The sequence below is a fragment of the Magallana gigas genome, chromosome 4, assembly GCF_963853765.1.
Source record: "Magallana gigas chromosome 4, xbMagGiga1.1, whole genome shotgun sequence".
In the NCBI taxonomy this organism is placed as follows: Eukaryota; Metazoa; Mollusca; class Bivalvia; order Ostreida; family Ostreidae; genus Magallana; species Magallana gigas.
In genome coordinates, this window is record NC_088856.1 from 45014086 (window position 1) to 45028638 (window position 14553).

The 14553-nt window shown below is 31.8% G+C and overlaps 2 protein-coding genes across 5 annotated transcripts in view; both read left to right on the forward strand.

Annotated features, from left to right (window-relative positions):
• The window catches only part of LOC105323478 (uncharacterized), a 28343-nt gene extending 20492 nt beyond the window's left edge, over positions 1–7851 (forward strand). For 3 of the 4 annotated variants that reach the window (XM_066082557.1, XM_034449938.2, XM_066082558.1), the window contains 4 exons: positions 884–1342; positions 5374–5451; positions 6353–6501; positions 7041–7851. In XM_066082557.1, coding sequence (XP_065938629.1) covers positions 884–1342; positions 5374–5451; positions 6353–6501; positions 7041–7256 — 902 coding nt within the window. In that variant the 3' untranslated portion in view covers positions 7257–7851. The remainder of the gene's footprint in view (positions 1–883; positions 1343–5373; positions 5452–6352; positions 6502–7040) is intronic. The other variant, XM_034449939.2, reaches the window with a different exon arrangement.
• A 2712-nt stretch (positions 7852–10563) lies between these two features.
• On the forward strand, positions 10564–14475 carry LOC105325772 (uncharacterized). The gene is made up of 6 exons (XM_011425467.4): positions 10564–10661; positions 11219–11302; positions 12284–12748; positions 13074–13151; positions 13507–13646; positions 14047–14475. Exons 1-6 carry the CDS (start codon positions 10625–10627, stop codon positions 14269–14271), a joined length of 1029 nt encoding a protein of 342 aa, XP_011423769.3. The 5' UTR covers positions 10564–10624; the 3' UTR covers positions 14272–14475.
• The last annotated feature ends 78 nt before the right edge of the window (positions 14476–14553 follow it).

Sequence of the window (14553 nt, forward strand, 5' to 3'; positions counted from 1 at the left end):
TAAAAGGTTTCAGACTTTTAATTGTTATATAATTATTAGCAAAGTTTTAAAGGTCATAGGGCTACTCATCGGGTCTATTTTTAGCTTGCTCATCATCTCATCATTTTAGGGTAGAACGGTTTGCTATACTATATACTACTCAAAGTTGCTAACTACACCTTAAAATAGTTTCTCAAATCATTAGAAAATTATAATTACTTGATTATGATGGATATTAGGTGGATATAATTCAAAACTGCGAAAACAATTGCAATTTTGGATCAATTTGAGCTATGGCGATAGTCAACACAAGCGGTTGATAAAAAACTATTTAACAAAAATTCAAATTATTTAAAGTCTAAAAAGTATAAGTTTCGGTGTAGTGAGGTACCTTAATATTATTGAGTTGCTTTGTAATGTCTGGTTTTTTGTGTTTTATAAACTCATAAACAACAATTTTCATTTTGGGATAAAAATCTTTTTATTGTTTAAAAATGAATGACCCTCAGTACAATAAAACGTATCAAACAAAAATGTCGCCACATATCATGCGACAATGTTAATGTTCTTAATCTCAACAGCAGAGAGAAAATTTTTAACCTTCAAGAGCGATTTCAAATTTCACCGATTAACAATGTAGGATTCAAAATGCAGATTTTTCGAAATAAAGAATAACAAACATCCACTTAGAACTTCCTTTCCTGTTTGATTTCACTTTGAATCCGATAAACAGACATATGTTCAGTAAGAATAGACTAATTTTGTTGCCGACAACCTGAAACATTGAAACAAAAATAAAGTCAGTAACATTGCTGTTTCCCTCAACTATGTGTACATTACCTAAATTTTATTTTAAATGAATAATAAACAGTTGTGCTACAATTTTGGATGTTTATAATTCCAGGGTGTAATATTACGATACAGGGAAAGTTACTGCTGGTTTTGGATTCCATCAACTCGACTATAAGAAATTATTTTTCATGTTTTTGTGAAGTTGTCCATGCACGACTCAATAATACCAATGTGACTACCGAAATACTGGCTGGAAGAAACCAAACCTCATGTAGCAATCCGGACTTCCATTCAAATGTAGACGAAGTTCTTCTTCAAGAAAAACTTATGAATCTTACAGACTATGAAGAACTGGACAAATACGCAGGCATGGCGGTAATACTAACGGATCGCGGATTCACCTCCGAAAACATTTCAGCATTGTCTGACGGGAAAGAACCGTTTGTGTACTTTGTTAATGTTGGCGAAAATGAAAGTCAGAATGGTTCCTGCTATCGTCAGTATAGATATGTAGATGATATGACAGAGATTAATGAAATTGGACTAGAACTGGAATCAATAGCGTGTAATCGTATGTATCATTATCCTGATTTGTACTGTATTTCTGCTTTCTATCATTTATTTAACATTCCAGATAAAAATGATGTGTTATCTCACTCTTAACGTTTTCAATTCACCACGAACATGATCATTTTCTTTGAAAGTATATTTTATTCGTTTAGTACAGAAAGATTATTATTTTATTATAACACAACATTCATAGCAATTATTAAACAGATAAATTTTGCCGGAAACTCTTTTTTATACCGAAGGGTTTTTAGAGTTAAATAATTATATAGAATTAGGCATTTTTTGAAAATTTATTATCACTAAACATTTGAATATGTATTTAATACATGCAAACTTTCAATATGTGATGTGTGAACAATATTTGGTAAGCCATGTTTTACCTCTCGAAATAAGTATAAAAGAATTTGATTGACTTTCACAGTAAAACAATGCAAACATATAGAAAAAAAAGTAAGAAACCTTTAAGCCAAATCTTGCGAGAATGAAGTACTCTTTTAAAAAAAAACCCACTGACCCTGATGTTTTAGAATGACATTTACAATATGAGGATATAATTAAAGAAACTGCCTGTATTATTAAAAAGGTTTGATATTCAGAAATATTTTATTTGAAATCAAATTGTTACTATTGAAAAGTAAACCAATTTAAAGTGCAAAAACAATACAAGAAATATACTGGTATACAGTTCTTTTCTTAATCACCATTTTCTATCTGATCATTGTGCGTAATTTATGAAAACATTTGCTGTTAATATTCTGTGTGGTAAGTTAAACTGGTAAGAAATGTCAATACAGCAAAAACTGCATTTTAATGCAAAAAGGTAAAATTAAATGTGCCTTGATTTGGATGGATGAACATTGACACCCTTTCCCTATCAATATCTTTGTATATTTGAGGTATGTTTTGTCTACAGATTTCTATGACATACTTCTATTCAAATCCATTCTTCATACAATCACATCGAAGAGTGAAATACAGTGTCGTTCAAAAAGTATTCGCGAAAAAATGGCGGACGTAATTAGAGAGTTGTCGCGCTTGCACTAAGTCACCAAATAGCCTACCTTCATCACTTGGTTAGATGCCCTTTTGACGTAATACATCTCATAATGCCTCCTGGGATGGATTTTTACAGGTTTCGAATATTCTGCAGTGTATTAAAAATACTTCACATCTGAACAGCTGATCGGGGGTTGATTTATCCGGAATGATTTTGGATCGTTCATTTAATTCTATGCCAACAGGTTCTATAATATTAATTTCCGGACTCTGGACCGGCCATACCAAACTGCCTCTGTTATTATCGTGTTTATATTCCTCTACAACACGAGCCATATGCACTGGTACGTTGTCATCTTGAAAAACATAGTTGTTCGGATGGAAATGTCGTATATGGGTATTAAGAATACCTATATACTTTTGGGCGTTCATTTTCCTTGTACCCTGCATAAAGTCCCTATGCCATGCCAGCTTATATTTACATTTTCCCGTGTCTTTGTCCGAAAAAAAAACACCATGAATCGCTTTGTAATGTATAGAACAATACATTTCATCAATGGCTATTTTAATATTTAACCGTGCAATTGCTGAGAATTATATAAATATAAGTAATAAGGTATCATTCTACAAGTTTTATTTCAATATCATCTCGGAAACATTTGGTTTTGAGACAGCATACCTGCACTTCGGATGGTAGGATTCTTGGGCGTATCTCCAGATATAAGCACGATTGTTTTGGCCTAGGAATCATAACTAAATATAATAGTTTTGTTCAAAAGTCCATATTCTTTTCAGTAGACAAATAACTTTTCTCTATTAATGTTTAACAACCTTAGATTTTTTTCACAAGTCTTCTATAAATCTGGTTTTTGTGTAACATCCGTTTAGCAGTACGTTCACTTACATGTACACTTTCTGTGTTATTTCTAGTAATAACATCGGGTGTTTTGTCCTTTATAACCGTTTTCTTTTTGGGTTTTTTAACCAGGCGAAGTAACGTTACTTATCTACGTTTCAAATTTTTCTCCGATGTCCATAACGATAGGCTCTTTTTATACTTGTCCGACACAAAAAAAAAAAAAAACACTTTCAAAAATGACCTGCACGTAGATTCAGGGAATTTCAAGATTTTCAAATTCTCGCTGACTTTGTACCCGTTTTTTTTTTCTCTCCGGTGACAGTTCTTTTAAACTTTGGCTCATATTGTTTACAATCGAATGTGTCCGTCAAATAAACTTTTGCAGACGTTGAAAATGACATCACGCAATCTATGATCTTGGGCATCTTTAATGGTGATATCAAAATGAACAAAAACCATCATGTAATGATTGCAGATCATTTTATGAAGTATGAAGCGTAAACAGTTCGCGACGTCTGCCATTTTTTTCCCGCAAATACTATTTACAATATACTGTACCTTAACCAGAAACTAAACAGTGCTCTCTTACATGATTTTTCGCTTTTAATTTTTTTAGGTCACCTGAGTCACTCACGTGACCTATTGCAATTGGTCTTCATCCGTCGTCGTGCGTCGTGCACCGTGCGTTAACAATTTTACATTTTTAACTTCTTCTTGAAAACTACCAGGCCAATCGTTATCAATTTTGGTGTGATGCATCTCTATGGAAAGAGAACCTAAATTGTGAAATTTATGGCTCTACCACCCCTAGGGTGCCACGGGCGGGGCCAAATATGCAAAAAAAGCCAAATTTTCAAAAATCTTCTTCTCTACTCCCGCGCATGTGAGGAAAAAACTGGTTGCATGGTTATGATGTCCATGAGGCCCTCTACCAAAATTGTGAAATTTATTGCCCCTGGATCAGGGGTTCTGGCTCTAGGGTGGGGCCAATATGGCCATATAGTAAAAATGTATTAAATCTTAGAAAATCTTCTTCTCTACTACCATATATATTTGTTAAAAACTAAATGCCTGGTTATGATGTCCATGAAGCCCTCTACTAAATTTTGAAATTCATGACCCCTGGGTCAGGGGTTAAGGCTCTAAGGTGTGGCCAATATGGCCAAATAGTAAAAATGTATTAAATCATAGAAAATCTTCTACTCTTCTCCCATATATATTTGTTAAAAACTAAATGCCTGGTTATGATGTCCATTAGGCCCTCTACCAAAATTGTGAAATTCATGACCCCTTTGTTAGTGTTCAGGCTTTAGGGTGGGGCCAATATGGCCATATAGTAAAAATGTTTTAAATCTTAAAAAATCTTCTTCTCTACTCCCACACATGTGGGCAAAAAACTGAATACATGGTAATGATATCCACAATCTCCTTTACCTAAATTGTGAAATTCAAGGCCCCTGGGCCAGGGGTTCAGGACATGGGGGGGGGGGCAATACGGCAATATAGTGTTAATGCATGTAATGTTTAAAAATCTTCTCTATTCTCTCACATCTGAATGAAAAAAAAACTGACTAATAATTATGTTTACCAGGAAGTCCTCTACTGAAATTTTAATTTTTATGTCCCCTGGGGTATGGGTTTTGACTCTAGGGCAGGGCCAAAATGGATGTATAGATGTCAATGTATATAACGTTAACAAATTATCTTCTTTACTCCCACACACCTGAAAGGAAAACTGAATGCATGATTTTGTACACCAGATCTCTTAGTTTTTCACCAAATTATAGGTTTTACAGTTCTTTTTGAAATATGGTTGTCATTACAAATTTATAATTTTTCTACTCCAGTATGAAACCTAATTAATTAGATGCATATATGAGACTCCATGACAAGTTTTTGTATGGGTTATATGCTACTCAGGTGACCGTTAAGGCCAATTGACCTCTTGTTTTGGTTACATATGTTAGAGTCCAGATCTAGACTAAAAGAAGTACGTCCTTTCTTTTTCTCTACCAAATTCTAATTCTTTTTGGTGTACTTTTACAATTCATCACATTCGACATTTCTAAGATTTTCTGATGATCTGGCTGCGAAATTTCATAGATTAAACTCAAAAAACACCAGTTTTATTTTTTAGTTTTGAACGTTTTTATAGAAAATTGTATTATTTTACACAGCCAGCAGTGTTTACATGAACAATAGCTGTATGCAAGAAAAACCAAGTTCTTCCACTCCATCTTTGGCAGTTGTTCAAGGTATGTTCTTTAATAAAAAGCTTAAGTTACCCTTAAAAAACATTCTCTGACATGATTGTAGTGAGATTTATAACTTTTTTATTGAAAAAAAGTCTGAATATGAATACATGTACTTTATTTCCACACTAGTAACAATGAATTTAAATACATTTCAACAACGTAGGTTTTAAGCGCACGTCTAATGCAAGGAGATTGAGTTAACACTCAATAACACTCATTTGATCTGGCTGGATCAATTCGATATCATATTTTTTACCTTAAATAATTTTTAATTTAAGAAAAAATCACTTTTTGTGGGCTTAATCATTGAAAAAAATTATATCTTTCTACAGAGCCCTTCTTCGACTATATAAACAATTCTTATAACCATTCATTCTTTTTAATATTGATCAGAAGAATCCTGAATCATCATGATATTTGGGCTATTTTTTATTTTAAATTAAAAATGCTTGTCAAAATACATAAGAATATCTATCGAATTTTGGATACAAAATAAATATTTTGTCAAATTTTGTTCTATAATCAGCCAATAAATTGTGATCTTGCTACATGTAAATTATGAATAACCCATATCACTGTACAAAATTTACGTTCTTTAGATGAACATTGGATTATCATCAACCTAGTAAACATATTTTATATAATCAATTTAAAAGTAAACAGTCTACTTAATCATGTAAACCCTACTGTCATTGATCTGTTGAACCCTCCTGTGATATGCTTTAGTTACCAAAATACCTAAACATATTCCTTAATTATATGAATAGATTTTATATTTTATCATTTAAATAACTCCACATGTACTTCACTGTCATTGTGTATTTTGTATCTAAACCTATTCTGTTAATTTAAAAGTTACACTATAACATCATTCTTAACATCAGCTGTTCTTTTTCGTTAGTAGCTAGTTTGCCATTGATTATTTCGATTACTGTGGTGATTGCTTTGATCATGGTTGTTTTCATCATCTTGTTCTTCATCAAAAAACGAAAAATACAAGAAACGTGCAACAAGAACACACCTTTAGATGATTCTGCTAAAGACAGCCGGGTAGGTTTTTAAATCCTTTTTGTTCTTTTGAAAACATTAAAGAACTATTACAAAGAAGAAACATGGAAATTAATTCTAAATGGTAAAGCTTTGCAATAACAACGCATATTGGCAAACAAAATGTGTGTATATTTTTAGCAACGGAAGTTATGTAGCCAACTATTATGGCAGCAGTTATTCAACCGGATCAATTTCTAGGCGACCGATTGCGATTGAATATCTAGAACTTACAAAATGTGTTGCTTCTTATATTAGAATCTATATAGAGCATATTCTTTTACCTACGATTGGGATGACTTACACCACAAATGGTAACAATTAGCCTTTTAAGTTTTAAGAAGAAATGAACAAAAAGGCGACCGATTGCGTTTGAATATCTAGAACTTACAAAATGTGTTGCTTCTTATATTAGAATCTATATAAGGCATATTCTTATTTAACTACTATTTCATATTCCTTTTTTTTTTTAAATAAAAAATATAAAAATGAATGTTGGAAAATATATTTAGAGATTTCATCATACCTGCTATTCATTGCAGTTTGAGGCTCTGGGTGGTTCCGGGAAAGGTGCCACGCCTACAAATGATATATACAATGAACTTAGAGAAAACGAAAAAAGGACATATGACGATGAAAATCAGCAGAACTATCATCATTTGGATTTAAATTTTGTAAAAGGAGATACTGACCCTTCACTGTATGATCACGTGACTGAGAAAGCTGATCATAACGAGGTGTTTATATCATCTGGCTGAAACTTCGTTTCTTATTATGTATTATCCACACTTCCTACACAGTAGCAACAATAAAAAAAAAATAATCTCTAATGTATTTCCACTCATTTCACGAAAATTCATGCCAAACAAATATTGATCAAACTAAAGTTCCTGACAGTGTATATGAAATGCTAATCCCAAAGTCCTCCTACTACTATTTGTAATTCATGTCTGATTTTATAAAATATTTTCTCAATTTAATTAAAAAATTGACCTAACTTAGATCTGAAATCATAATTTTTCATACTTTAGAATTGATCTTAACTCTGTATTTTCTAAGAATAAAAAAAATATTGTGAAAATCAGTTTAAATACTTTTGTTGATACTATTTAATCTGCAAATGATGTGTAATATTTTGTAGTAACACTGTTTAATTTCGTTTTTTCCAATGAATTGGTTTTTAAAGTATATTTTAAATTTCAGTTATGTACAAAAACTTATATACTTATGATTTTGATGTTTACATTTCATATTTCTTTCATATTTTATATTTCATTCTTTCATATTTTTTATCAATTTAAATCATGATGTTTGATATATTAAGAGTTTTGATATAATAAAAAAAAAACAATCCATCATGGAGTTTACTTAACGTTTATGTTAAAAATCTTTACACGCTATATATTACGGTACCAAGTCGAATTTACTCTGTCACTAACACTTCCGTAGATTACGCCCTTGAAAAAGGAAGATTAGTATTATGTTTAAGTATTGTGCAGTACGTTTATACATTTGAAAAACTTTATTGTTTCCTTTTATTCATCAACTGGTTGACATACTGCATCTAAGTAGGATGGACTCTTTTTAAACTTCCTTCTTAATTCAGTTTATGACAGTCAACGTGCATATCAATGATTAAATGCGCTCCCTATTCATACATTGTACGTAGTATTTTCGTTTCCTCCAACTGAACAGCGTTCTCGTAAATATGCGTTTCTACAGTCGTACTTTTATGTAATGATATAGTTAGTTTTCATAATGTAATATTTATATCCAAGATATATTTTCCAATATCTTTTTTTTAGGAAAACCGATTCTAAGGTACATATATACAGCTTTAAACTAACAAGAATGAAATATACTTGATCAAAAAGAAAAAAAAGGATGCGTTTGTTTTAAGAACTGTTAAAAATGTTTTAAAGCTAGTTTTGTCAAGTTTAATTCAGACAGCTACAATAAACAATTCTAACTTGTGGTGACCGTACTTGGACTGTTAATGATCGGTCAATTTGAAAGCGTTTTTAGGAGCACGAACTCCGCGGACATGCAAGGGCTGACCTCATATTTCGAAGTACATATTAGTTGTCGTTACCATAGAAACATTCATAGGTAAGGTATACAAGCAACTTCGCCACATATGATACTCATATTATAATTCGATATACTTATGATACACATATGATTCACATACGATTCTCATCTGAAAGGCAATGCATATGAATATCATATTTGCGAAATTGCTTGTGCAAATCGGCCGTTATTATGAAATAAATATTATTAAGACTATTTACAAATAATTGATTACAAAATATAGAAATGCATGTTGATAAGAAAAGTAATATGTTGTTTTTTTTTTTGGTGATTCAAACAGTTTATGGAGGTAGCAAGGATAACAAAAAAAAATTTGTTAAGAATACATAACCCGCTATTGCATTTGGTTTTCTTTTACACGCTATGCCAGCTGCTTTCCTACCTGCATTTATTACCACAAGACTAAATTATTTTAATAAATAGTGTGTACTAAAATAAAAGTGTACATAAAATTACTCCTTTTTAATCGCAAATGCTTTAAGCAGAACGAAGGTTGACGAGTTTCTTTCTGATTGGTTTATCCTTCATGACAATTTGGATCCGATGAGGTCCGTTTTGCCCATCGTAGATAACAGAACATAGCGTATATCCGGAAAGGAGGGGAGGGGGGGGGGGTGTCATAAAATTTGCAAAAGTGGGAAACATGTGATACTTTTTTTTCTGAGTCAGTCATATTTTGCGATTTAAAAAGTGTTTTTTTTTTAAATCAATACCAAATATTATTTTACATACTGAATATTTTGCGATTTTAAAGTAATTGCTAAAAAGCGCAAGTTAGCGGATATAGGGTACAAAGCAAAGTTTGGATATCGTTCTTAGCATTTTATTTCAAATTCATACGTCATCTTTTTTTTTTATCCCTGCAGCCGCTGTTTTCGCCATAAGAAATAATGTTTATAAAAACGTACAAGTATTTCTACTTACAAAAAAATTAGAAATCAAAACCATTACAGTTACTTAAATAATAAATAATGAATTCGCAGTACCGACTTAGGTTGGATTCAATAGAGAAACAAAATATTGAAAAAGAACGAGACCAACACATTTTTTTCAGCCCAGTTTAATGATAGTAAAATTCTAAGAAATTAATATAAATTCTTCACAAAATTCATAGTTTTTTTCATTTAGCATATATTGTCTTTTGGTTTGAAGAAAACATATTTTTGTTTTCAATAAATCATTTTTGGAAAGACAACTCCATTGTTTAGGTTTCTAAGCCACGTCTTCACCCATACCGGATAGATGTGTATCAGGAGTCAAACTGATAAATGTTTATCATGCAAACATAAATTCTTGCCCCAGTTGCCGTACTACTACTAGTATGAGATTGACAAGATTAATACCAGAGGAAGACTCTTTTTAAAGCAATCCACAGACTGCGGAATACTTTCTATGTCTATCAGAAATTTTCTTTGCTAGAAATAAACACGTTGTACTACATGCTTGACGGTCAAAATCTAAAAAAAGGGCCGGTTTATGGTCATGATGAGTTGGTGCAATCCAACAGTCAAAAGGCGACTTTCCTTCCTTGTTTATTTATGTTTTATCCCATGAACAATTAACCAACAGAACAAGTTACATGTAGCTGCAGATTTGTGGTTCAAGCGGTATTAGACTTATAAATGCAATTTATGAAAAAAAATCCGTTGAAGTTTTAAATCTACTGTCCGTGAAGCCAAATTTTTCCTTAAACTACAGCTCTGCAACGAAGAACAAGTCCACTAAGAAACAAACAAATTTTATTCTGTGTACTTCCTCGAGTAAAAATTCTTAATTACAGTCGTTACCGTTCCATACGCCTGGAACGCTTAACGTTTTATAAATACATCTACCATACTTAAACTCCTTTATCTAATACCAAAACAATATGCGCCTGTTTCCTCTTCTACTTGACTGATAAAATGCATTCAAATGTAAAGTTTTGAGGAAACTGATGCCCTGAAGTAGAGGAAATCACGTGACCTCAATGATTTATCTACATAATATAAAAACATATCACCATAGTAGTTTATTTGAATGAAAAGACGAACACGGTATGTGTGGACGGGGGAATAACGATGACAATACTCAAGGTATATAATTCTAGACTCTATTGTTTTCCTTTTGAAGATGATCTCTATATCAAATTATATGAAAATACCCAAATTACAATGACAAAAATTATGGACTTTTTCTTTACTAAATAATTGTTTATTGCTAAACAAACCATATCTTAAGATGTCAGATGAATCTGATTGTTAATTTGTTGACCAATCAGCCTCTTTAATATTTTATTATTTACATTGCATCATTTCATTAAAAACGAATTTATTAAAATGTGCGTTGATAACGCACTCATATGTCATCAAAACATAGTTCAAAGTTAAAGTGCTAACTCCTTGTTGCTTTAATGTTTAAAGAAAAAACAAGAAGATTCGTTTCTTTTTTTTTTTTGCTTTGAGAGATTAATTTTTAAAAAATACGTAATAAGAAGGTTTTATTCTAAACACGACTGTATTATGAATTAATAACGAATGATGGTCAAATTATTTTGTAAGTCGCACAGAAGATGAAGTGATTCCAAAATACAACGTTTTTATTTTGTTTTCAAAATGTTATTTGAAATACCATTAAAATCAATTATTTACAGGGGTTAAAAATCCTAAAGGAATAACAACAACACCATCGAATTCTCCCAAGGATCACTGTGAGGATTACAAACTCGACTCAACAGGTAAATAAAAAGAAGCATACGTACAAGTATCAGTGTTAAATTTAGGCGCTCCAATACTGTGACCATTTATTCAGAGTTTTGTTTTTATATCTTTAAATTTCAAAAGATATAGTCTGTTTCAGAATAAGAAATAAAGCAGTTTTGCTAGTTTGCGATAATTATTTAAAAAAAACAACAATTCTACGGATTAAACAAGCTACGGATGGACACCTTTTTTTGTCGCAAAAACTTTGTTTCGCGATTAAATGGGATGATGTAGTTTGGAGCGACTAATTTTCGCGACCAAACTCTTATACACACTCGTCTTGTTATGACTACCATAAGTAGTCATAACATAGTCTGAAATAGTTTGCAAGGAGGCAAAAAAATATTTGCGAAGACCAGGTGCACGTTTTCACGAATCTCTTGAAAATTTCTCCTTTGTGATTAAAAGTTGATTTACAGTACATGTAATTCTATATAGGTAATGAGTACAACTGGTATAATTAATTAGTTAACGACTAAAGTAACAAATCACAGGGGCATTTTTAAAGCTGATGTGTATAGTTATTGTTCAAACTGTATGATATTACTTTAGGTCATGATGGCCCACTTAAGGATGCATTTGCTATAAGGCAAGTTCAATTGAAATAAAAATGGTCAGTTAAAAATCTGAAATAGTTCGACGCCTAATATCAATGCTCCTGTATGTTCTAATTTCATAAAAATGTTCAAACTTGGGATCGAAAGAGCAAAGTATCTTACACTTTGCAAATGTCCTTTATTAGCTTTTTGTATAGTGAAAATAGAAATGTTTTACCTGACACAAATAAAAAAATATATATATAACAGCAAAAGTCTTCAGTCAAGTAAAAATTTTGAGGAAAACTTGATATAGAAACAAGGCAAAACAACTTAAAGGTATAATGTACATTTACTTACATGTAGTTTCAAAATAGCTACAAAATTGTATTTTTATGAATTAATTGTTTCTAATTTCAGGATGTAATGTTACAATAAAAGGACAGTTACTGCTAGTTTTGGATTCAATAAACGTGACGTTCAGAGAGTATTTTTCGTGTTTTTGCAAAGTTGTTCAAGCACGTCTCAACAACACCAACGTTACAATTGAGATCTTGGCCGGTAGCAACCAATCCACATGTGATCAACCGGGTGCCCAACCGTATGTACATGTGGATCAAGACCTTCTTGAAAAGAAACTAACAAATCTATTGGAATTGGAATCTCAAGATGGATACGCAGGCATGGCTGTTATTCTAACGGATGATGTGTCGACGTCCGAAAGTTCTTCGACATTATCAAAGGATAGAGAGCCGTTTTTATATTTTGTCAACGTTGGAGAAACTAAGAATAAAAGTGGATCGTGCTATCGTCAGTATAGATATGTAGAAAATACAACAGACATTAATGAAATCGGACATGAGCTTGAAAACATAGGATGTAACAGTATGTACTTTAAATTTTAAATGATTAATTTGGTAGGTCAAGCTTTAATTCAGTTGGTCGAAATTTCAAACAAATGTGAAACATGCATATATACTAGCTTACAGTTATTCTGTCTAGCTTAGAAAAAATATTTTCCTCTAATAAGTATTCGTATACTTGCCAGTTTTATGCGACGTGTTGGATAATGTTGGGAAATACTAAAGAGTTATCAAGACAAATGCAGTAACTAGGATTCATATTTTTTATACAACAGAAAAAGTTTACGAACAATTCAAGTTCAAAACTACATGTATTTAAAAATTGACATGACGTTTGTTCTTTACAGACACAGATTACATGTTGAGCAATAACTGTTTACTGAGGTCTTCTACTGTATCAACTACATCTTCTGCAGAAAATCAAGGTACCCTCAGGATTTCTTTTCATTCATTTCTTTTTATGGCATGATTCTTTTGCTAGAATACAAAATAGGATGAGAATGGCATGCTTACGAATATCAAATATCTGCGCATATTTTACTTTTTCGTCACTCCATCGGTTTATCTGTCTGTATAAAATTATAGCGGTGTTTTTACCTATTGTGGGTTTTTTTTTTACAGGTAGTTGTATCTATACTATTTTTGGGCATGTGATCTCTGACGAAGAGACACAAATTAAAGTTCAAAATATTGTTTCATATCCATGTTCCACAAAGTTGACATGAGTTTTTAAATGATACATTACACATCATTCAATTTGCTCTGTTGCTTTAATTACAGGAGTTAATATGCCTATGATTGGTTTGGCTGTCGGCGGCTCTCTAGTGGTTGTTCTCATCATCGTCATGATCTGGATCATTAAAAAGCAAGGGAACCCCAATAGGAAACCATCGGCGGACAGTTCGGATAAATACAGTGGGGTATGACTTAACGTTACTTTATTTAAACGAAAAAAAATCATTCCTGCACTTAACATGCCTCTTTAAACTGTAAGTTGCATATCGAACTACCTGAACTACTGAAAAAGAATATCGCATATAATGTGCTCACAAGTTTTGCTGTAAGGAATTTAAGAGTTGGAATCGAATTGAAATCAAAAATATCAAAAAAAGAAATGACATGGAATCAACATACATTTACCAGAGAATTCAATAAACTTTAAAAATCAAAAAAATAGATAAGACGTCAGGAAATATGTCAATCTTTCTGTCTAATTTAAGCTCGTGCTCAAAAAAGGTCGTACAGAATTCCTATTTTGATGTCAACTATTTTTTAAATTATTTATAACTACATGTATATAATAATTGTGTTTTTTTTAAGGTTGGGGGACTTGCTATTTCAAGATATTCCGTGGATCGCCCTTCCTTCACAAATGAAATATACAACGAATTGCGAGAAGACGAAAAACGGACAAATGACGTTAAAACTGAGGATAATTATCACCATTTGGATTTACGGTTTGTTAAAGAAGACGTTAATTCTGCACTGTATGATCACGTGACAGTGGGTTTAGATGGCAACAAGGATTTGACAGAATCTGGTTAAAAGTGTATATTTGATTAATTTATTTGTTTTGTTTGTTTTATTTTATGAACTTTTTCATGAAAAAAATTTAGACAAGTATTTGTGAAACAAGAACAATTTTTAGGAGGCTCTGTGGTCAACAAAGTAACCATCAGAGTCTCCTAAAATTGTTTAGCTGTATATCAGTATTTAGTAAAGAAGAAATTCATTTGTTTTCCTTTTAAATTTGGTGGGTTTTTTTCTATATTTTACATACGAGCAATATAGCTTTTAAATGGCAACGACATATAAACCCTCTTACGG

Coding starts and splice junctions, on each gene's coding strand:
- LOC105325772 (XM_011425467.4), top strand. CDS start 10,625: ATGTGTGGACGGGGGAATAACGATGACAATACTCAAG. Junction 13,152..13,506: donor ATCTTCTGCAGAAAATCAAG/GTACCCTCAGGA, acceptor CTTTAATTACAG/GAGTTAATATGCCTATGATT. Junction 13,647..14,046: donor GTTCGGATAAATACAGTGGG/GTATGACTTAAC, acceptor GTTTTTTTTAAG/GTTGGGGGACTTGCTATTTC.